At 38.1% G+C, this 23537-nt stretch overlaps 1 protein-coding gene across 8 annotated transcripts in view; it reads left to right on the forward strand.

The window, feature by feature from the left end:
- PATJ (PATJ crumbs cell polarity complex component) overlaps positions 1–23537 on the forward strand; it is a 210028-nt gene that overhangs the window by 89545 nt on the left and 96946 nt on the right. For 6 of the 8 annotated variants that reach the window (XM_089515294.1, XM_089515299.1, XM_089515295.1 and 3 more), the window contains exon 27: positions 3407–3515. In XM_089515294.1, coding sequence (XP_089371420.1) covers positions 3407–3515 — 109 coding nt within the window. The remainder of the gene's footprint in view (positions 1–3406; positions 3516–23537) is intronic. The other 2 variants (XM_089515296.1, XM_089515297.1) reach the window with 1 other exon arrangement.

A 23537-nucleotide genomic window follows, 5' to 3' on the forward strand; every position in this document is an offset into this window, starting at 1 on the left:
CAAAAATTTTATTGAAAAGATACCATCAACAGAGCAGTGGAAACAAAAGATATTGCCTTGTTATGTTCATGAATCAAAATGTAGCTGGAAGGTAGTGTGGATATGCTCACTGGATTTTGCACAGATTTTGCACGGAATCCTAATCTTTATTTCTTAATTATTGGAGTATAAACTGATCCAGTGAAGACTGACTTTGGCTATACTGTCTTTGTAATTAGTTTATCAACATTAAAATGCTGCTGAACTGAAGTATTGGTAAACTCGTAGTTTGAAAGATGTCACTGAATACATGGAAATAATCACATGCTTGTAAGGCAGAACCACATCTGAAGCCATATTATTTTTAAATTACTAGAAACGGAGATTGCCATTTAAAAATTAACTGAGCAAGCTTGTAATTGGTTTATGTCATGGAAACTCATACAAAAAAAAGTCTGAATCTCATTAAATGAAGCTTCATCTCATTCTAACATACCCATCACATTTGCTTTCAGGTAAACAGATCTAAACAAAAGTGTACTTAGGATGTTTTCTTAGACTAGTCACACTGATGTCTGAAAAGTTAAGTTTATGGACTAAAACCCTATTGGCTAAGACATTCTGTAGGTTTTAACCCAAACAAGTAAATTATACCAAGCTCTTGATACAAACTCAAGTTATTTGTCAAACTTAGGAGAAGTCATTGTGCAGTTTTCCAGATATTGTTGGATTGCAGCTCCCAGAATTCCTGACCATTGAGTCGTAATCTAACTGGACTAGTATTTTTTACATTCACCACCAGAAGTTCTCAGAAAGAGTTATTTCACATCCTCTGCCTCATTGATCTGATCTTTTAACTGGACTTGTTGAGGACTCAAACTGGAACCATTCTTCTGGAGAACATGTGCTCTTTCACCGAGCTCCTTTCATTTAGACTTGATCTAACAGCCTAAGAATACCTTTAAAACATGCTGCAGTCCACATTTCTTCCAGCTGTAGGGGACATTCTTTGTAAGCAAGCATTTCAATTTGAGCTAAATTTTGTAAATAAATGGCCACAGGAATAGCAAAAGCTGATGCAGAAGAACATAGTCACTGAGTAAATATTCTGCCTTAAATCCTTTTTCAAAGAATTATCCAAAAGCACTGAAAATTTCAGGAGGAGAATCTAATCTAATCCATGCACTTTTGAGTTGGTTAAGTGCATCTTTATTGCTTTGGTGTTTGACCCGAATTGAGCTGTACCCAGTCTCTCCAGTTGGAGAAGGGAGTAATTCAAGTTAAGAGTTAATTTTTGTTCATACTCTCCGAACCTTTGTAAGACTTCACTCAAACAAAACAAAACTTTATTTGCCCTCCTTCTAAAGAGAAGATCAGAAAGATCATCTGCGTATGAAAACTGTGTTGGAGTGAGGGTCAGAAACATAATGGGTTCTGGACTCTTGGAATAGGCAGAATAATGCATTACAACTTCAGATCTAAAACAAGAATAATTTTATTGTATATCCCTTCTTCTTCAACCATAATGGCCTTACAGATCATAGTAGAAAAACTGGAGGGGTGGTATGTCCCCATCAGCAGAAGAGCTCTGTCAACAGAACTAAAAGTGGGGCAATTCTTCTTTCTTGCTGCAGCTTTAATCTGCCTTCAAAATTTAGAGAAAACAGAAACCCCTCTAGAGCAGGCTTTTGCAGAGAGCACAGAGCTAAGTAAGAGAAAGAAAGACAATCTTTTCACATATATTAATGCAAGATTGGATTTAAGCCATATATCAAAGTACCCAAGCTCAGATTCTGTTGGGATACTACAGTAGCATAAAAATGTTGCACAACCAGTTCTAGTTTCTCAGAATCTGCAAAAATGGGATCCCTTGTTGGTAAAAATATATTGACATATGTTTATGCTATGCCAGAAGGATATAGGATATTAGCATCTGTTTCACCTTCTTAGGTCCAAAACACACTGCAGAAATAATCCAGTTTGAGACTGCTTTAACTGCTCTGGCTCAGTGCTAGGGAATCCTGGGAATTGTAGTATATTGTAGTACTAGACCTCTCTGATAGAGAAGGCTAAATATCTCATAAAACTGCAGTTCCCAGAATTCCCTAGCATTGAGTTATGTCATTATTTCTGCTATATGTTTTAGACTTCAGTTTCTCTTCATTACTGTTTTGATGTAAAAAATTATCATTTAGATAGAGTGCTACCTTGGTGTAATGTTTTTGTTAGGAAGCATTTTATTAAATAGATACTTCTACTTTGTTTGGATTTTTTTAAGAAATGCATTTGCTAACAACTGTTTGATCTGTTTTATACACACCTGTGAATATCTTAATTCTGGAAAACAAGGTCAGATAAGGTGCTGCTATCTTTTCACAGCCTTCTTCAACTTTTACATTTAGCTCCCACTTCATGAAACTGATTAGGATAATTTGTATCTAAAATGAATGTAGACTGATCAAATAAGATTAGAACAGCATATATCAAGTTACTGGTTTTAATGTAGGGCACTGAAGAAATATATTTCTAAAAATGGCATTTGGCCCCTGGGTAATAATTCTGTCTTGTATAAAAAGGATTTTCCGGTCATTTGTGTTGATCTCATGACCATTTGTTTGCTAAAGTGCATTTTGCTATTAGCACTGTAGTTGCATGAGATGCAGTTGAGCATAATTTAGTAAAACTGTGCAGCTTGAGAATGAATTCAGTTGCTGGAAGCCTGAGAAACAGATGTGTGGATGTATCTCCTGCAGAACCCCTGAATGGTTTTTCTTTCACCAAAGATGAACCCCTACGTGTATCATTATCGAAAGTGTCTTTGCATCTGTGCGGTAATGGGCATTTGTTGAATGTTTTATAATATGTATGCTATGTTAACCAGAGCTACAATCTAAATAAAATACTATAGTCTATAATGTCGATTAAGCTTGTATACAATGAGTGTTATTTTGTATAATGCATCAAAAAGATATATTTATTTTTAATATATCTTGGCAGAAATTGTATCTTTCAGTATACAGTTGGCTCTCCATTTTCATGGGGGATCCATTCCAGACCCCCCCCTGCGCAAATGGAGGCTCACATATATTCAAGCCTCATAGGCTTGAATGGGGTGCACCCCCATGCATGTGCACCATTAGAAACAGTGGAGGTCGCCCCTCTGCGGGTAATCGAGGGCGTGGATCCAAGGTTTGTAAGTTAGGAGGGGTAACTGTATGTTGTCATGTAAACCCCATGCAATCATTATTGTTTTGACGTGTGTATTTACAAATAAGTACTTTTCTCCAGTAAACTAATATGAAATCAATATTCTGTGTATTGTGCTCTTCTGAACAGGTTCAAAAATGTATTGTGTATTTATATGTTTTAAAGAAACTTTTAAAAATTCTTTAAAAACTATACAAAACCTTTGGATGTATCTTTTTAGAAGAAAGGTGGGGCTCCACCACCTATGAAGTTGCCACCACCCTACCAAGGGCCAACAAGATCAAGTTCTGAGGAAACTGAAGAAGAGGAAGATGACAGTTACACAGAGGGTGAGTTATGCTGTATGAAGAGAAACAAGAGAGCCCCCAAAGAGAGGAAAAGAATGTCAGAGAGTGGTTGTGAAGGAGTCTTCAAAATAGGTCAAAACCAAATAAGATATGTTAAAGAGAGAGACAGAGATGATGTAGAGAGAGTGAAAATGAGATAGCAGGTGAGTGAGGAAAATAAATTTCAAATGAAAGTGGCAAATTCTGTACCATGGGAAGATGAGGATTTTTACCTCTTGAGAGAGTTGTTATGATCTCTTTATGAACTACCTTTCAAAATCTTGCTGACTGTTGTTGTTGTTCCTGTAATGAAGGACTGGGGGAAGTACAGATTTTGGGCCACATGAGGTTTCCATGAGGCAACAAAGACATTGCTCCGCAATAAGAATTCTGCTTCCCAAATGAATTCTTTGTTCAGTCCCCAAATTTCAAGCATTGTAGACAGTGATACATTGAAAATCATACTTAGAACTACTTGCATTCCCTTGTTATTTTTCCTGATTCTTAAATGCACGACTGAAATTTCAAGTTATAGCAATGCTTGAAAATTGATTACTGACGGAAACTTTCATTTGAGGAGACAGAAATCTTATTGGGGGGTAATGCCCCCACCCCTTAGTGACCAGAATCCGTTTTGCAACCCCAAGAGCCTCCCAAGACCTACCCTCATTTTTTTTAAATTGATGAATTTATTCTTCCCAATTACCAGGAATGCTCAAAACTACAGCAAAGAACATTGGTTTTGCTCCTCAAACCCCACCAAACTCTGGGGGAAATAGCCAAAAAGTGACAAAAACAAAAACAGAAGGGATATCACATCACTTGGTTTTGCAGTGGTTTGCCACAGTTGTGCCAGTATTGTTTGGGGGGAAGGGGGATTGGAAAATAGCCCCCACCCTCAGTGTAATTGCTCATCCCTGTAAATGTTGTTGTTGTTGTCATTGTTGTTGTTTCTTACCTGCCTCTTCCCATGGATCTAGGTGGGGGACAACAGCAATGAACAGATAAACAACATAAGTTAAAAAAAATCAGTTAAAATACACATCAATTTAAAATGACAAATAACATATACACATATTTAAAAGATCCACATTTAAAATTCATCATTTAAAATTGACAATTTAAAAATCAACCAGAGAAGTCTGCCGAAAGAGACTAGTCCTCAATGCTGTATTCAGCTATCAAATCTCTTCTGGCACATCAGTCTAGGAGTGGCTAAAGAAAAAGTCCTCTGCCTGACAGTTGCCAACTTAGTCCTCGCTGACTAGAGTAAATGTCTGCCAGAGGACCTGAGCATATGAGGAAGATTAATAACATATTATCCCCATGTGTCCATTTTGCCTTGCTGGTGTAACAAGTAAAAATATATGCAGAACAGAAACGGGGCATGTATAAGAAATGGAAAAAGATGGGAATCACCAAAGAGGAATTCAAACAAATAGTGAGCATGTGTAGGGGTAAAGTCAGAAAAACTAAAGTACAGAATGAGCTCAGACTTGCTAGATAGGTTAAAATAATAAAAAGGACTTTTTAAGGTATGTCCATAGCAAAAAGGAAGAAGAAGGAAATGGTAGGGCCACTGTGTGGAGGAGATGGCGAAATGCTAACAGGGGACAGAGAAAGGCAGAACTGCTCAGCACCTTCTTTGCCTCAGTCTTCTCAGAAAAGGAAAAGGGTGCACAACCTGAGAAAAGTGGAGCAGAGGACTCAATAGAAGAAATGCAGCACAGAATAAGTAAAGAGGTAGTACAGGAATACCTGGTTAATCTAGATAAATTTAAGTCTCCAGGACCAGATGAACTACATCCAAGGGTATTAAAAGAACTGGCAAATGTAATCTCAGAGCCATTGGCAATAATCTTTGAAAACTCCTGGAGAACAGGAGAAGTCCCATCAGACTGGGCAGATGTTGTCCCCATCTTCAAAAAGGAGAAAAAAGAAGATCCCAACAATTATCATCCAGTTAGTCTGATATCAATACCAGGAAAGATGCTAGAACAGATAATTAAACAAAGAGTCAGTGAACATTTAGAAGGGAATGCCATAATCACTAAAAGTCAACATTGGTTTCAGAGAAATAGGTCATGCCAGACTAATCTGATCTCGTGTGTGTGTGTGTGTGTGTGTGTGTGTGTGTGTGTAATTACCAGCTTGATAGATGAAGGGAATGCTGTGGATATAGTATATCCTGATTTTAGTAAGGCGTTTGACAAGATCCCCCATGACAGTCTTGCAAACAAGCATGTAAAATGTGGGCTAGACAAGGCAACTGTTACATGGATTTGTAATTGGTTGACCATCCAAACCCAAAGGGTGTTCCGCAGTGGCTCCTATTCATTTTGGAGAGAAGTGTCCAGTGAGGTGCCACAGGGTTCTGTCCTGGGCCCAGTGCTATTCAACATCTTTATCAATGACTTAGATGAAAGAATAGGGGGCATGTTTATCAAATTTGCAGATGACACCAAATTAGGAGGCATAGCTAAATACCCCAGAGGACAGGATCAAAATTGAAAATGACCTGAATAGGTTAGAAAGCTGGGCCAAAGCTATAACAAAATGAATTTCAACATTGAGAAATGTAAGGCACTGCACTTAGGGCAAAAAAATTGAAATGCATAGATATAAAATGGAGGACACTGGCTTAATGAGACAATAATAATAATAATAATAATAATAATAATAATAATAATAATAAAACTTTAATTTATATTTCCACAATCAAAGCGGCGTACAACCTTAAAAAATACAATATATACAATCCTCCTCCTTAAAAAAGGATTAAACAATTCCATCCATTAAAATTACAGATAAAAATCTAAAAACAATACTACAATAATAAAATAACGGTGGGCAGAGTCTTAATTTGTATATGTCTGTGGGGGGAGCATTACATGGCTGGGATCTATTCCGGGAAGGCTTGCCGGAAGAGATCCGTCTTGATAGCTTTCTTGAAGTTCTCAAGGTTGGCAATTTGACGGATCTCGTCCGGCAGGCCAGTCCTTAAAGTGGGAGCAATTGCGGAAAAAGTTCTCTGGGAGGTCTCCGTCAATCTGGTCTTTGTGGACTGCAACAAATTCCTCCCAGAGGATCTGAAGGTACGGGGCGGATTGTATGGAAGGAGGTGATCCCTTAAGTAGGTTGGGCTACATGTGAAAGGGATCTGGAACATGTCCAAAGGAGGGTGACCAAAATGATGAAAGGTCTGGAAACCATGCCCTCTAAGAGACTTAGGGAGCTGGGTATGTTAAGCCTGGAGAAGAGAAGGTTAAGAGGTGATATGATAGCCCAGATGTCATACTGAGGCTGGAGCAAGCTTGTTTTCTGTTGCTCCAGAGAATAAGACCCGGAACAATAGATGCAAGCTACAGGAAAAGAGATTCCACCTTAACATTAGGAGGAACTTCCTGACGGTAAGAGCTGTTCAACAGTGGAACACCCTCGGAGTGTGGTGGAGTCTTCTTCTATGGAGGTCTTTAAACAGAGGTTGGATGGCCAGCTGTCAGGGGTGCTTTGATTGTGAATTCCTGCATGGCACGGAGTTGGACTGGATGGCTGTTGAGGTCTCTTCCAACTCTGTGATTCTGTGATTCTATGAACAACAGTAGCAATATGTCAGACCAAGTTTTCTCTCCATTTATGGAAGAGGTGAGGTGTGCTGAAGGCAGATATGAGGAGTGGTTTGTGAGTTTGTTCTGATTTGTACCCTTCCTTTCTCCTTAAACTGGGAATCAAAGCAGCTTGCAACGGGATTTTAAAAGGCTGATACAAAGAAAAAGCTCTAATGTTAGAATATTCAAAGCATAATGAAATTATAGTATTAAAAGATTTTATTTATTTAGGAGCCCTGGTGGCGCAGTGGTTAAATGCCTGTACTGCAGCCACTCACTCAAAACCACAAGGTTGCAAGTTCAAAACCAGCAAAAGGGCTCAAGCTCGACTCAGGCTTGCATCCTTCCAAGGTGGCTAAAATGAGTACCCAGATTGTTGGGGGCAATTAGCTTACGGTTCTAAACAGCTTAGACACTTCTAGTTCAGTATGAAGCGGTATATAAATGAAGCTGTTTGTTTGTTTGTTTGTTATTAACATCAAAGCACAGTTAAAAAAAATTAAAGGCAGATCTATTAAAACATGTAGCATCCACCCATGAAAAGTCCCTTTGCAAGCAGCCAGTCATTTACAAAAAGACCACCTGAATACAAAGGTATCGCCCTGCCAGTGAAATGACAACAGTGGAGGGAATCAAGCTTGCCTCCCTTTGTGGGGAGTTCCATACCCTGGGAGCAGCCATCTAGAAGGCCTTCTGTCATAAAGAATGTTGCAGCTAAATGCTGTTGTTGTTCAGATCAGTAAGCAAACCTATCCCTGATGCTTTTCACTAGTACAGTAAGTACTATGCTTATTTAAGTTACTGCAGTGCTAGAAATTTGGAAAATGAAGCAAATTTTGGTGTTTTGTGTTGCTCAGGTTTGTTGGTTTGTTTCAGTTCTCTACTTTTGTCTGTGATGCCCTAGTTGAATTGCTGTCCCATGTTCTGAACCCACTATGGGCTCAAGGCCTGCCACAGTCATGAAGAGGGGAAGATCAGTTTTGGACTTTTTTGCAACCACTTAGGGTTGCTTGATTAGAAGGCTGCCTTAGATATGCCTTATATTGTGGAAGAAATCTATAATACCAACACAAAATAAAATTGAAATGTGATTATTTTCTTCTAAATCAATCTGACACATATGTTAATGGATAGCTGACTTGAACTGACTGCTCTATTGGAAAACTAGATGTCAAAGGATTTTTTTTAACATAAGGTATGGAACAAAGTAGGACAGAGAGGGGAAGAAAAGAATAGTTTTATGTTCAGAAAACAAAATAATATCAGGAATGTTTACTGTTATCTCAAAGTAAAGTCAAAACATTTCCTGTCCAATAGATGTCACTGCAGTCATCAACAAATATTCCTGAATCTGATGTGGGCAAGACAAATAACTTTAGAAATCTACCTGGAAACTGAAGGCTTCAAACACATGATTTCTATCGAATTCTGAGTTTGCATGATGCACTAAATATTGTTTCAGTCCCTACAAGATGACACATAAAAGCAACATTTTAAGTGAAGAGCTTGGCTTTAAATTTTGATGTTGTCATTAATCTTTATTTAATGGGTTTATATGGCTACATTCTGTTTGGTCTTCTTTCTTTGAATAAGCTTTTTTGCCTTACTTTTCCCAAAGGACAGGGGAATATGCTAAATCCCTGTCCGACTTCATATGCTTGATCTTTGCATGTCATGTACTGTGTCCCAGGTGTGTATTCTGTTTTTGCCGCTTGTTAATGCATATAAAGTACTTGTGCATAATCATTTTATAGCTGTTGCTCCCATGCTGGAATACTGAAAATACCTGGCAAAGCTTATAAAGTTGCATTTAATCAGAATGGGTGTAATGATATTCTGAAGCCACTGATGACTTAAACCCAGAGCATCATCCTACCACTGGCTGTAGATGTCTTTAGCACACCACTACATACATTCATTCTTCTAAGTAACTTTCCAAGCTCTGCTGTCCTATGAACTATTTGTGGAGTTGTAACGGCTAACAACACTGTGGCTGTTTCTCGGTTAATAAACTGAGCAAATGGCAAGTATATGGATATGTACATGCCCATGTATATCCAAAAGGAAAGACAGAGGATGATGCTATTTAGACAAATAACAATAGAAAAACACAAGGGTTAATTTCCTGCTATATATAGTGGTGATTTCATTTAATTATTTAATTTGAAATAATACTACAGCTCTTCAATATTATGATATGACTGCATTTTACTGAAAAGGCATTAAGTGCATTAGAATCTGCATGTCGAAGATAAAGATTTAGGCTGGCTGAGAGGATAGTTTTTTCCCCTGGAATACCAAAACAACCCTCTGCTGCATTTCTGATAATGTGCAATCTGGAAGATAATACTTAACCAACTCTGCAAGGCTGACAGGCATTCTCTGATGGCTGGAACCAGAAGCATCTATCTATAAATCTATGTGACTGGATGTTTATGAACCATTTCTATGCAGTTAAGAGCAAGCCATTAAGAATCCTATTAGCTGCCGCTAGCTGAGAAGGAAAGGGGACAGTATTGTATTAAACTGAATTGTATTTTGGGACAGGGGATGTCATTCGAATATTAGAGATCTCCAGCAATGCAACAATATCACAGCAGCAGCAGCAGTGGGTCAGATGTGGGAAACGGGGAATTGCTTTTCCCTGCATACTTGTGCTGGCAGTTTGGCCGACAGCTGTAACTGTTTGCTTGTGAGCAACGCTTGAAATTAAGCGTAATTGATCACATCTCATCATAGAAAGAGAGCCGACAGCTTGCCCTTAAAGCAAGGGAAACCTCTCAGTCAGGCCCAAGGTCGTCAGAAGAAAGACGAGCTCAGAGTCTCTTTCTGTGTGTGTGCGCGCGTACAAGGTGTGATGAGGACTGGAGCTGCTCACAGCATTTGAATGTTTGTCAGGAATGCAGATACCTTGAAGTGCATACTGAAACAGCAATGGTACAAGGGGGTTTCCCAGGTACGTACTGAACTAGCTACATGTACTGTACTTATTTTCACAGATCAGTTGTTGCATTTTGTAATGACTATAAATGAAAAGCTAAATGGAATAGCATTATTATTATTATTTTCCTATTGGAGTTAACAGTATTTGTATGTAGGAAGGGTTGATGCTTAGATTCATTGTGGAGCTTTTAAAAATGTATCGGCTGACTTTAAGTTTCAAACCACTGGGATTTTACTCCATTTGTGACTCTAACATCCTGTGCAACATCAGATATCTGTTCTGTCTGCTTAAAATGATCAAACTTAGCCTTTATATATCTTTAACACATGGAATCGGAGGGGTGATTCTTTAATGTTTTGCCTTGGAATGTTTAGAATAGAGTAACAAGCTTCTTTTGAAATCAGCATTTTCATTGTACATGGGTATCAGAATGTGAGTAAATGGTAAGCCATTTCCCACAAAGTGTGACTGTAATATTGTAGTATTGTTCCCTTGCTATAAGGTGTGATAGGCTGTATGTGTAGACAGAATACAAAGTGTGTGTGTGTGTGTGTGTGTGTGTGTGTGAGAGAGAGAGAGAGAGAGAGAATGTGTATACATGTGCATATGCTTGTATACATGTGTGTAACATCTCTCACTGGTTAACCCCCATCCCACAAGTCTCGGGTCATGTCAATAATAGTTTGGTATATTCGGCATCTCTCTCTTTTTACTTCAGCCTTTTGCCAAATTTTGCAAATGTAGAGAATACATTATTCTCTCCACAGAGAGGTGGCTTTTGATAGCTGCAAAGAAGGAATTCTTTTATGGAAGGAGGCACCTTATTACTGAGGAAGCCTTAGCAGTGCTGCAGTGACTTGCAATTAGAGATATGACATAACAGGTTGTGAGAGGGTGCATGGGCATTTGCCAGAGTGAGCATATATTATAATATCCCACTCATGCCTGCCAAAGGATGTTTTGATGCATAAACTCTGTACATTATATGGCTCCAAACTGTGTGTTTTAGCAGCATTTGTTAAACATAATACTGTGCTACTGCAACGGGATAAAAGAATATCAGATCTAGTCAACCAGGAGAACTGTAAAATTCTAATGGGATTACAAAGCGTGTTACTTACTTGCTTAGTTTGGTATTTCTAAAGCACATCTTCATAATATACTTGTTTTTAAAACTGCTACTTCTGAGAATGTGAAATGTGAAGAATTTGCTCTAGGAAGAAAACTTAACTGCCCTGTCAACACTTTTTCTGCAAAGTGCTCTTATTGATTACAAAATACCATTCAAAATCACAGAAGATAGTAACTTGTCTCTTCATCCATGGTGATTTATTCAGAAGCATTTTCTTTTAATCATTTCAAATCTTCTTTTTTCCCCATTAGTAGCACTATTGCATCAACTTCTTCAAAAGCTGTATCATTTTAATGCTATGATTCCCTTAGTATTAGAGGTGGAATGTAAATTTCTCCTAATTTATTTTGAAGAACACAGGATGCCTTTGTAAACTGCACCCAAGTGATGCATAGAGCAATGTCTTTGAAATGTTTCTTCCTGTTCACATATTAGAAATGATTCTGTGTGTGTGTGTGTGTGTGTGTGTGTGTGTGTGTGTGTGTACTGTAATGATGAGGCAGTAGTCTACTGCACATTGAAATTGTTCTGTATACTTTGAGCAGAGGACACTGTTCATCAAACATATTGGTGTAGATCCAAAGATACGTTGTGCAGGTATCAAAGCACTTTTGTGTATAGAGGCAGCCCTACTATATTCCTTCAATCTCCCCATTCCATTCAGCTTTTCATGTCTCACCAAATGATTACACCTTTCTACAGGGTATGTTGATCATAATATGTGCCTTTGCAAGTAGGTACAGGGTTGGATGAGAACTAGCATGGTGCAGTGGCTTGAGTTTCTGACAAGGACCCCAGGAGATTAAGGTTCAAATCCCTGTTCAGCCATGGAAACCCACTGGGTGACCTTGGGCAAGTCTCAGCCTGAGAGGAAAGCAGTACCAACCTATTCTGAACAAATTTGCCAAGAAAATCCTACAATAGAGTCACTATAAGTTGGAGTCCACTTGAAAGTATATAACAACAGCAGCAGCAACAGAGTACTATAGGGAGGGAGTCAGAGACGTAGCCAGGATTTTAGGAAGGGAGGGGTCCAGACTAAGTGCCACCATTATAATGGGGCTTGGGTGCATCGGTGCAGCAGCACACACCATTCATTTTTCTAATGGAAGGGGGGGGGTCTGGACCCCAAGATCCCCCCCCTTGGCTACGTCCCTGAGGGAGTTGCTAGGAAAAACATGTTTGCATCAATAAATTGCTCTTTCTTTCTTTCTTTCTTTCTTTCTTTCTTTCTTTCTTTTTTGTGTGCGTTCAAGCTGTTTCTGACTTATGGCAACCCTAAGGCAAACCTATCACAAGATTTTCTGAAGTTGAGAGTGTATGACTCACCCAAGGTCACTCAGTGGGTTTCCATGATTGAACAGGGAATTGAACCCTGATCCCCAGAGATGTAGTCCAGCATTCAAACCACTACATCAAATTCTTAGGATTAATACAACACTTGTTGCATTCATTCTGAAAGATAAGTTTATCATGTCCTCATTGCATCTACCCCTCTACAAGTAGTAGCTCATTGCAAAGGTTATCCATTTCCAAGCTCTGAGAGACATATATGGAGACAAATAAAAGTTTCCAGTTCATTCTCTTTGTAAACAAAGGAAAGGGAGAGGTGATGCCATCAAATCATCCATGCACATTCCTATATGCATGCCACTTTTCATGTAATAACAAACCATTGCATCTGATTGCTTCCCACAATGCATTTTATGTCTTTGAGCAATGCTGCTTATTCTCACACCACTGCAGTAGGTGAGCACCAATCTTGTGTGACAAATGTCTGTTTTTCTAGCTGGATTCTGTCACATGCCACACTGAAAAGCATCCACAGAAAAGTAAAATCCTCTTTTGCCTGAGTACTCACCATAGGTCCTGCAGATTTCACCTCTAAATTATGTAACCAACCAGTGTGACTCCTGTAAGCATCAAAACTGGCCCTGCATGAAGGCTATAAGGATCAGAAGTATTGGATTTTCCTGCCATCCCATGACATATGAGAAATACAGAAATACATAGTTTGATTTTTTTTTTTTTTATTGCTTTCAGCCTATGGAATTTGTTAAAAGGGAGTGAATGCAGCTGAGGTGGTTATTATTTTAAAAAAGAAACAAGGAAATAATACTTGAAAGAACTGTAATGTCAGTTAAGGTACATATTATATAAGATTTTATAAACATAGTTATTACTTTTTCGTGTGGAAGTGGCATGCTTCCTAATGATTGTGCATTCTTTAAACAATTTAGGATAGCTTAAAAGATTTTGTTGAGTTTGGTGGGTTCACAATGGCAGCAAGTCATTATATTGTTGCTCTTGTAAAGAACGTAGGAACTCTTCAAAACTTCAGGGACACTTAAATCTCCACCACTGAGGTTGGTGACCCTGATTCTATGTGAATGGGCAGGCTATAAATAAATAAATTATTATTATTATTATTATTATTATTATTTGTATATATGCATAAGGGAAATTGTTGCCATTGCTAAGCAGTGCCCCTTTTAACTGTGCTGCATGTTGCCTGTCTACATTTACCATTGCCTGTGTAGAAAATCCATAAAAGTAACCCTAATCTCTTTAAAGGCATACAGATATTTCAGGAAGTAGAGGTATATTGTATTGGAACAAGCATACAGGGATCCTAAGAGGACAAATTAGCTGGTGACTTGATAACTCTTGTTAAGATATAAAACAAGAATGCAGACTTGCCACTGCCAAGTAATAACATAGCACTGCTTCAACCACTCATTTTAGTCAGAATAATTTTACTATGCTTTCATGTCCTTGGATGTCTTATTAAGAAAGTATGAGTGATATTAAGAACTGCAGGTGAGTCTGCTCCCAGTTTTGCATAAGTAACTGATTAAAGGGTGTACAGAGCAGTTTCTCATTCTATTTTGGCACCACAATTGCAGAAGTCATTCTGAAATATTTTCATTTGAAAGATAGCATAAATATTTAAAAGAAATCCACTGTATGGTGGCTGCTACAGATGAAAGTCTGTGTGTTTTCTTTGGGGAAAGATGCATAGCTGTGCGTCCTTCATGGAAGGTTAACAGACGGTAATAGTTGTTTTTTTTAATTCAGTAGAAAATGCAGCTGTTAGGAAGTATTACTGTATTGGATTATTCTTTAACATTTAAAATAGGTTGTTATGTATCTATATTTCAAAACTGCCATCACTTTTGCATATCCCCATGTCTTTTGGCACCCCAAATTTCCTGTTCATTTAGTTTTTAATTCTTTAATTTGAGATTTTAGATAATACACCTTCCCATCTTACAGTTCATAAAATTAATACAATCAAGCATCACAACTTTAAGCATCAGATAAATTAGGATAAGTAGGTTTACAACAGATACAAACAATGCTCTTAGATCTGTTTTCAGTTGTGGGCTTGGATATTCAAAAGTATGGTTCCAAAACTCTACTTGATATGTCATTGGCCCATGTATTGATGTCAAATCCATAATATGGAAAGGAAATGATAACCAGATCTCTGCTAAGTTTCTTCCTTTATCTCTCTTTTGGCCAGTCAGAAACAGAAGGTTATATATTTATTTGACAAAGCAATAGTCTGAATCTTTCAATGAAAGGTCTTGGAGGATGTTTCTAAAATGTATGGCTTCTATCCAGATAGTTCCTAATGATAGGGAGATAAGACTTTTTATGTAAACCCTTCTTATTGTCAGAGATGGAGTAGAGTGATAATATCTCTCTCAAGTGAATGGCTTGATTGGGCATAACACTCAACCACTCTATTATTTCTTTACAAAAAGCTTTCTCTTTGGGGCATCATAAGTACCTATCATCCAGTGAGCTTTTACGTTACCAACCTTTCCAGCACAATTTGAAACATCTCTGTTAATTCTATATAATTTAGTTGGGCATGTATGTCATCTATCAACTATCTTCACTCATTTGTAGCTGCTGACAAAGTATGAAGAGAGGAGAGAGACAAAAGTTCTTTTGAAATTACTACCTACCTACTACGCTACACTGGCTCTGCCTTATACTGCCATGTATCTGAGGATCTCACAGCAGCATACAATAAAATCAGTGTAGGAAAGTAAATAACGATAATAATAATTTTAAAATATAAAAGATATATATAAAATAATTTATCATTGAAACCCAGACAATTTCAAACCAGATAAAACCAATTATAATAATGCATACCATAGCACATGTGCAAATAGGATAGATTAAATTGGCCTCTAAAGGCTTTAATGAAAACACATGATTTGACTTAGTGCTGGAATAATACCAGTGTTGGCACTAGGTGGATATTTAAAAGGAGGATTTTCCAAATCTCAGGTACCACAACAGAGAATGCCATCTCTCATGACGTCTCCCATGCCCTCACACAATGTATTGCCTCTTTCGATGGGACAAAAAGGAGAATTCCAACAGACCTCCATTCTCGGACATGAATGTATAGGGAGAGTTGCTTTCTCATGCATTGAGGTCCCAGACCATTTAGGGCTTTAAATTGTTGTTTGTGTTGTTGTTGAAGATTTTTATACCAGCGTTTACCATAAAATAATAAAAATAAATACAACTTTTATTTATATCCTGCTTATTTGTAAGAAACAATCAAAGCGGCTTCCAACAATTAAAATAGTACAGATATACAGAGATAACAATAATGCAGTTATATACAATCCCCCCACCACCACTGGTAAAATGCCAGTAAAACGTCAGAGAAGTGTGCATGTATGAGAGCCTGATGCACTTCCCAAACAGCAGGGAATCATCCCCTCATCTCCAGCGCCCCTGAATCATTTAGGGAGCAGCAATTTCCTATGAAACCACATCAGTTAAAACACAAGAGTTAAAATATACATCAATTTGAAAGGACATGCATACAATTTAAAAGGACAAGATATACACATATTAAAACGGTCCACATTTAAAATTCATCCTTTAAAATTCACAATTTAAAAATTATCTGGGCATGCCTGCTGGAAGAGACTGGTTTTTAATGTTGTTTGAATTCAAGCAGTGTATTCATCTGTCAAATCTCTTCTGGCAGGTCAGTCTAGGGGCAGCTGAAGAAAAAGTCCTCTGGCTGACAAGTGCAGTGATTTTAATACTGGTTCAATGTGATCACTCCTGGATGTCCCAGTAATAAATCTGGTTGCCATGTTTTGAACTAGCTGAAGTTTCCAGACATGGTACAGAGGTAACCCAATGTACAACGCACTTCAGAAGTCCAGCCTTGAGGTTACCAGCACATGCACTACCATCTTTAGACCCTCCAGCTCTAGATATGGGCACAGCTAGCATATCAGCTGAAGCTGATAGTAAGCACTCCTGGCTATCACATCTATCTGAGCCATCATTTGAAGCAACGGATCCAGAAGCACCCTCAAGCTGTGAACACAATCTTTCAGGAGGAGTGTAACCCAAACCAGGACTGGTTGACATACCTCCAAACCCAGATTAGGATCTTTGACAGTAAGCACCTCTGTTTTGTCTGGATTCATCTTCATTTTTTTAAACCTTATCTAGTCCATTACCTTCTTCGGGCATTCATTCAAAGGAAGCATACTGTCCAAGGCATGGAGAAATATATTCGGGTGTCATCAGCATACTATTAGCACCACGCCTCATGACTCTGGATGATCTCTCCCAACAATTTCATGTAGATGTTGAATAGCATTGGAGATAGACTGGCACCTTGTGGTATATCATATAACAGCTCCTTTTTTGCGGAGCAGCTGTCTCCAAGCACCACCATCTGGAACCTGCCCAAGAGATAGGAGTGGAACCATTGAAGCACAGTGCCTCGAATTCCCAAATCCCCCAGGCGTTCCATAAGGATACCATGGTCGATGGTATCGAATGTCACCGAGAAGTCCAAAAGCACCAACAGGGACACAATTCCCTTGTCAATGCTTAGGCAAAGATCCTCCACTAAGGCAACTATAGCAGTCTAAACTCTGTATCCTGCTCTAAAGCCAATTTGAAATGGGTCTAGATAATTGGTATCATCCAAGACTGACTGGATATTACTAGAATTCAGACTGCATGTGTATTGGTACCCAGTGCAATTTAATCTGTTGTGTTCCATTACACTATCCCAGTCAATAAGGGATCACTTAGTAAACATTACGACATCATGGAACTAGATAGTTGGGTCTGCTGTGATGTCATTGAATGCATATTTCCCATACTATAAAGTTGCAGCCAGCTGTAGTCACATCAATAAGGTTTCTGAGCTTTAAGTTCCAGTGTGCACTCAGCTAGATGTTTGCCATCCTGAAGTGACTGAATTGTCTCACTGCTTGATTATGCAGTAGGGATGTGTTCCCTTTTAGCTGTCTGTGAATACTTATATCTCCTTTTGAATGCTACTCCCAAACTGACAAAAATAGGGGGATGCTCCTTGAAGCATATGAAAACATTTGACTCTTCTCCCACAAGTACTTTCAGTTTTCTAATCATTTTTAGTCTGCCCAATTTTATACTTGGTTAATACTGATTCTCTTTTGGGCAAGCCAATAAGTGCTAAATACAGGTTCTCATCTGCAGTTGATCTGAACCGGAAGCTTCATTTTTAGGGCTACTTTTTATGCCTACTCTGAACTAAACTCCCTGATTTCAATATTTATAGGATTGCAGCTTTATGTTGTGGCAAGTAACTGCAAAAAGCTAGAATCCAAAAGTCAATGGAATCATAATAGAATAATTTTCTTTAATTTCCTAGAGCAGTTTGCGTGTGTTTCTCTTTCTAAGACCAGTCTATCCTGCAATCAAAAACTAATTAGTGGGCCCATTTTATTTGGTATTGCTTGCTTTTTCTTATAGCCTCTATTCCTTTCATGTATTCTTAGTGCTATGTCTTGCTTGCCAAGACACACAGGGATTTCCAAAGAAAATTTGAGGTGTGTGCTTCTTGTCAAATTTGCTGATCCTAACTGAAGTTAAATATCATTATAGTGTACCTGAAGCTAAAGTTTCTCCTCCTTAATTAACACATTAATAAGAAAAGACTGTTAAGGTATGTCCCATATATTGAAAAGAAACATAACCTTTTTTGGGGAAAGAACTATTTTTGAGACAAGAAATTTATATTTCCTATTTATCCTGAAGAGGAAAGCTTTGTAAATGAGCACATCTGACCTATAGTGTTTTCGTACTGGGTTGTTTACAAAGCTTTGGGGTTTAGGAGATTATCACATGGTAGGCAAGCATCCTCCTCCCGTCATTAAATTGTTTCGTTCACATGATCGGGGGGAAGATTATCACACCCCCGTGTGCTTATCCCATTCTTATCTTGTCAGTAAACAGTAATGGGTGTATCATTGAGTATTAATGGAAACCACATTATTACCTAGTGACGAGTCCATTACTGTTTACCAATGGGATAAGAGTGGGGTAAGTGCACAGGGGTGCAATATTCTTTCCCCCAATAGCAACGGCAGAAGGATTCTTCCCTCCCTCCTCCGTGTGATAATCTCGTTAGTGTATTCTTAGATAGATTCTGTTGCAACTGTTGTAATTTACAGAGGTGATGTGGAGGGGCAGCTGTGGGTGAGGGGTTGTTTTGTGTGTCTGTTTTAAGAGGCAGTTCCCAAAACTACTCTAACATTCTGGTTTAAAACAGATTATGTTAATTTATCCTAATTCTTTTTTAATTTAGTTCTTTGTAATTCTGAAAGGAAGGTGGATGGATGCTAGTAATAGTGTAAAATATCTTTCAAATATATATCAAAATATATTTCAATGATGTATCAAAATTTGTTAGCATTTTTTCAATATTTATACAAGAACAGCAGTGCTGTCTTTGAAAAGTCATTTTATTGGATTGCAACTTCCAAAGCTTACAGTAGAGAACTGTAAGAGTTGTAATGCAAAAGAGCAATTTTTCCAAGAACTGGTTCAGACCAAAGGCCATCAAGTCTAGCATCCATTTTTCTCATAAAGGGCAACTAGGTTTCTGTAGGAAGGACATAATGAGGACATTTCAGCAATATCCCTCTATTGCTTCTGAGACTCTGTTTGTTCTGCTCTCAACATCAAACAAGAATTCAGAAATCCAAAGTCAGGGTCCAAGGAAGCTAGAGGTCTCTGGTATCAAAACTGTCCAAGGTCAAGAGAGCTATAAATCAAAAACAGTGACCTGGGGAGTCAACACACTTCTTTAATTATTTTATTGATATGCTGCCTTTCTCTCAAATTGAACCCAGGTCAGCCACCAAGAACAGAACTGAAGTTGCTTTCAGAAACTTGACTGGGGGAAGTAACCTTCTTGTTAAGGCAGCATGCTCAACCAATGCCCTGATCCCAGGCAGTATTTAGTTGAACAGATATGCTTTACTTGATGCCTTGTTCGCAGCCTTTCGTCGCAGCCTTCCATCTGCAGAGGATGGTCTGAGCCAGACACTAAAGCTTCTGCCTTTCTCAGGAACTGCAATGCCTCTCTTCCATCTCCTTTTCCTGCTCTGAAGCCAACATGACTTTTGTCTAATCTTCGCTGAGTTGGAGGCTATTAGCACAACTTGAGAACATTTCATAGTTTAACAATATACTTAGTGAAGAAGTACTTGCTTTCATCTGTTGGATGTCTCTGGGTTCTAGTATTAGGATATTTCCTTCCCTCTCTGTTTTTGCCCTAGTTTGCCAACTTTCATAGGACTGAAAGCTGTAGCTTAACTGGGGCCAAAGGAATGGAATGAATAAAAGATCATATGAATAAAGAAACTCTCCTCAAAGCTTTGATCAATTTGGGCCAAAGCTTGGGAGGGTCCCTTTGCTCTATGAAGGAAAGACCGTATTGTTTTAGCACAAAGGAAGCACAGAGATTTCTGAAACCTAAGGTCATTACTCAAATTTCATGAGAACAAGATTTTTCTAAAGATCTTACAAGATGCTGGGTGGATGTTATATAAAGTTGGTTCCTATCTTGGAAAAGAGGAGTTGGGTATAGGGCAGAAGACATGTCTCCTAGCCTGTGTTCATTGTTGGGTATCATATACTCGGCTGCCCTTAAACAGGACCAAGGAGCCATTTTTATGTTGGTGTGACTGAAATTTGAAATATTTCCACCTTTAACATGGATGACAAAACATGTTTGAATGGCTTAATTTTTCATATGGTCTTGTTAGGATGATTATTTTTACTGAGTAAGCAAAACGTGGAAAGTGAATGGTTTCCAAAAGAGTAAAATTCCTAACTCAATTATTAGTGCCAACTAGAGTAGATTAACTGAACAGATTGAAGCTTCGTATATTATACTTATATTATTCTATTAATTCAGTATCTATATTCAGGGATAAATAATTAGATGCATGTCCACCATAATTCTTCCTTTTTGAGTATGTATATTTTGTTATTTTGGGAACACTCTTTTCTGCTTGTTTCGCCTTATTTTTTTATTATGATTATAATGTGCTTTCTTTTCTTATTCATAAGAATCTGAGACCTGCCCAAGAGTAGGGATTTATTGACATGTTAGCTGTTTGGTCACAAGTATGAATTTTTGTTTTAAGAGAAGCCACATTTAATGATAAAGCATGAAAGGATGAAAAAGGGTGGTTTGCACCTAGAAGTGAGGTTATGTGTTGCATTAAAATTTCCAAATTAATTTATTATGGAACTTTGCTGGTGCCCAAACTTAGCCAGTAACAAACTTTTCCATCAAGATATAAAATTTAAGAGAATTTAAACTTTAAGAGTTAGGAAAATGGAGAGATGAACAGCTCTTACCTTTAGCAGTCTAGTCATCCATAGTGACAATCAGATTTCTATATCTCTTCCATCACAGCTCCTTGAGCTTGAAGATCTATCTAATATGCATTTGGAAAGCAGAATGTTCCGAGTCCAAGATACATACAGCTTGAATTTGATCATTAAGACAGAGAGCGAGCTTAAATAGTGGCTATATGAAATACTATGTGTTTTTTTTGTTTAGGCTGCATTTTGGAAGACAAATATTGAAATATACTGCTTAGCTCTTATCAGCTGTTCCCTCAGCATTGTTGAGGGATTTATCTCTCATTTTGTGTTTCAAATGTTGGCAGGTGTTTGCATGCTGCCCTCAGCAAAAGCCATCAGAATGAATTCCAAAATCCAAAATTAAACACAAGGCATGGCCTACCATTTAAATAGCTTCTGCAGCTCTATTGCATTTAGAAGATGAACAATTTATCATGTAGTGCAGCATATTCTGGAGTTTATTTTTTCTCTACACAATCACATGCAGCAATTAGTTGTAATGGTTGGTAGCTTAAAGATAATGCAAGCTTTTGTGTTGAATGAATCCCTTTATTTTATAAATATCTTTAAATCTCATCTCATTGCTTCTCACTGGGCCTTCAAGATTGCTTAAACCGTCAATTAAAACAAAATACAATCTCGTATTGTATGGCTTTTATTCTCTCACTACATAAACTTACATTATGGTTTTCTTCACATGTCATTACCTTATGAAAATATTAGTTGGGCCAATAAAATATCTCATTATTTCTGCATTCTTTATATGCAGAGTTATGATTAACTGGAGTAATCATATACATGGTTTTCTTTCTTTTATTTGGGGCATTTTTGTTTGTTTGCTTGCTTGTTTTGCCTTTGTAGAGCATTTGAACCCTCTTTCAGGCTTGCCCCTTCTATCTCTTGCTGTTGCTCACAGCTCAGTTGTGCCCTTGGTAGTACTTTTAATATTAATGCAGGATTTTATCAACGAAAAAATGTCTTCATTCTTTGCTTATGTTTAATCAGCTCTGTCAGAATGGTGATCAACAATCAGTGTACTGTTTCCTTCCTAATCTACCCAAAACATTTGTGCCTTATCAGCTCAGCAGCAGCAAGACGCAGCAAGGCAGACATGCAAGAAACACCTTTCTGTGTTCCCTGTCTTTCTCCAGTCTCTCTCAACCTGAAAGCATAGCATGTATCAGGGCGAGCAATTGCAATGGTCCCAGGAGCCAATTTTCTTCCACTGGCCCACACAGACTGCCATAATAAACAAACAAACAAACAAAAAGTGACTGGAAGTTCCAGGTTAGGTATTGTTTGAAGCTAAACTGGATGGAGTTGGTGTGTGTGTGGTGTTGCACCCTTAGAAGGTGAAATGCTGGATTGAAGCTTCTAATATCAGTTTGACAGGTGAGTGGGGGCTACCCACAGCTTGCATCCATCCATGCCACCCTCTGAGCATAACATTCTCAGAGGAAAAATAAGCCTTTTGAAGTACTGAAATGCCACAGTCCCACATAGGTCAAGGCCTGTTTCCAAAATCTTTTTGAAGTTTTTACAATATAAGCAGTTTGGGGTTTTAAAAGACAGTTTCTCTAAAGCTGTGTCAGAGAAGAGACTGAACATTTAAGAATTCTCTTCATGTAGCTAGCAAGTAACTGGATATGCAGAGGAAAGAAAGGATTAATAATTTTATAGTTCAGAATCAAACACAGGAAAGTCTAGGAGAATCTCTGGGGTCCCTTCCCCAGAACCCACATGTGAAACCCTGTGAAAGGAATGACTGGTTTTAAAGTATCTCTTCCATTGTAGTAGTTGTCAAAGCAGTAGTTGTATTAGTCCTTTGCAGCATAAATAAAGAGGAAAAGAGGGAAGGGGGAGAAAAGAAGGAATGTAGAAGCACCTTTAAGACTAGCTGATTTTTATCTTAACATGTTTTTTCTTGGATATAAACCCATTTCTTCAGATGCAGTATAGAGTAATGTCCAGGATCTTATTACATTCTACCCCACTCCTGCAAGAGTCTAAATATGTTTTCTCTCCTGAAGCCTGGATATCACTTGGTACTTCATCTGAAGAAGTGGATTTATATACATGAAAGCTCATGCTAAAATAAAAACCAGTTGGTCTTAAAGATGCTGCTACATTTTTTCTCCTCCCTCCCCTCCTCTTCCTCCCTTTTATGCTTTTACCAACTATATGGGGGTCTAAATACCCTGAAGGCATCAGATTGTCTCTGACTTTGGAAGATAATCAAGGTCATTTGTAGGCAATATTTCAGAGGAAGGCAGAGACAAACCATCTCTCAATGTCCCTAGCCTTAAAAAAAAAATGCTCCCCATGCCAAAGATGAGGTTTTTGAGGAATGGGGGGCTGCAAAAACTGGCTCAGCATGAGGGCCTTATGCAGTCAACCCAATGCATTACTTTGTTCAGTTAAGACTCATGGTAATGCTCTCTAGCTTGAGTACCTGATAAAAATGATTAAAAGATTCAATTATTATTTTTAACAGCCACACAACTTCCGCCTTACCCTGTTTCTTCTGATGCACAAGTTCAGGAGATGTATGGTGAAAACAAGCACCATGTTGAGAGTGATAGTCCTGAAAATGTATAAAGATGATGAAAGTCGAAATCAAGTTCTTA

This window comes from Sceloporus occidentalis, unplaced genomic scaffold, assembly GCF_023333645.1.
Source record: "Sceloporus occidentalis isolate IW3139 unplaced genomic scaffold, rSceOcc1.0.p SCAF_3, whole genome shotgun sequence".
Taxonomy (NCBI): Eukaryota; Metazoa; Chordata; class Lepidosauria; order Squamata; family Phrynosomatidae; genus Sceloporus; species Sceloporus occidentalis.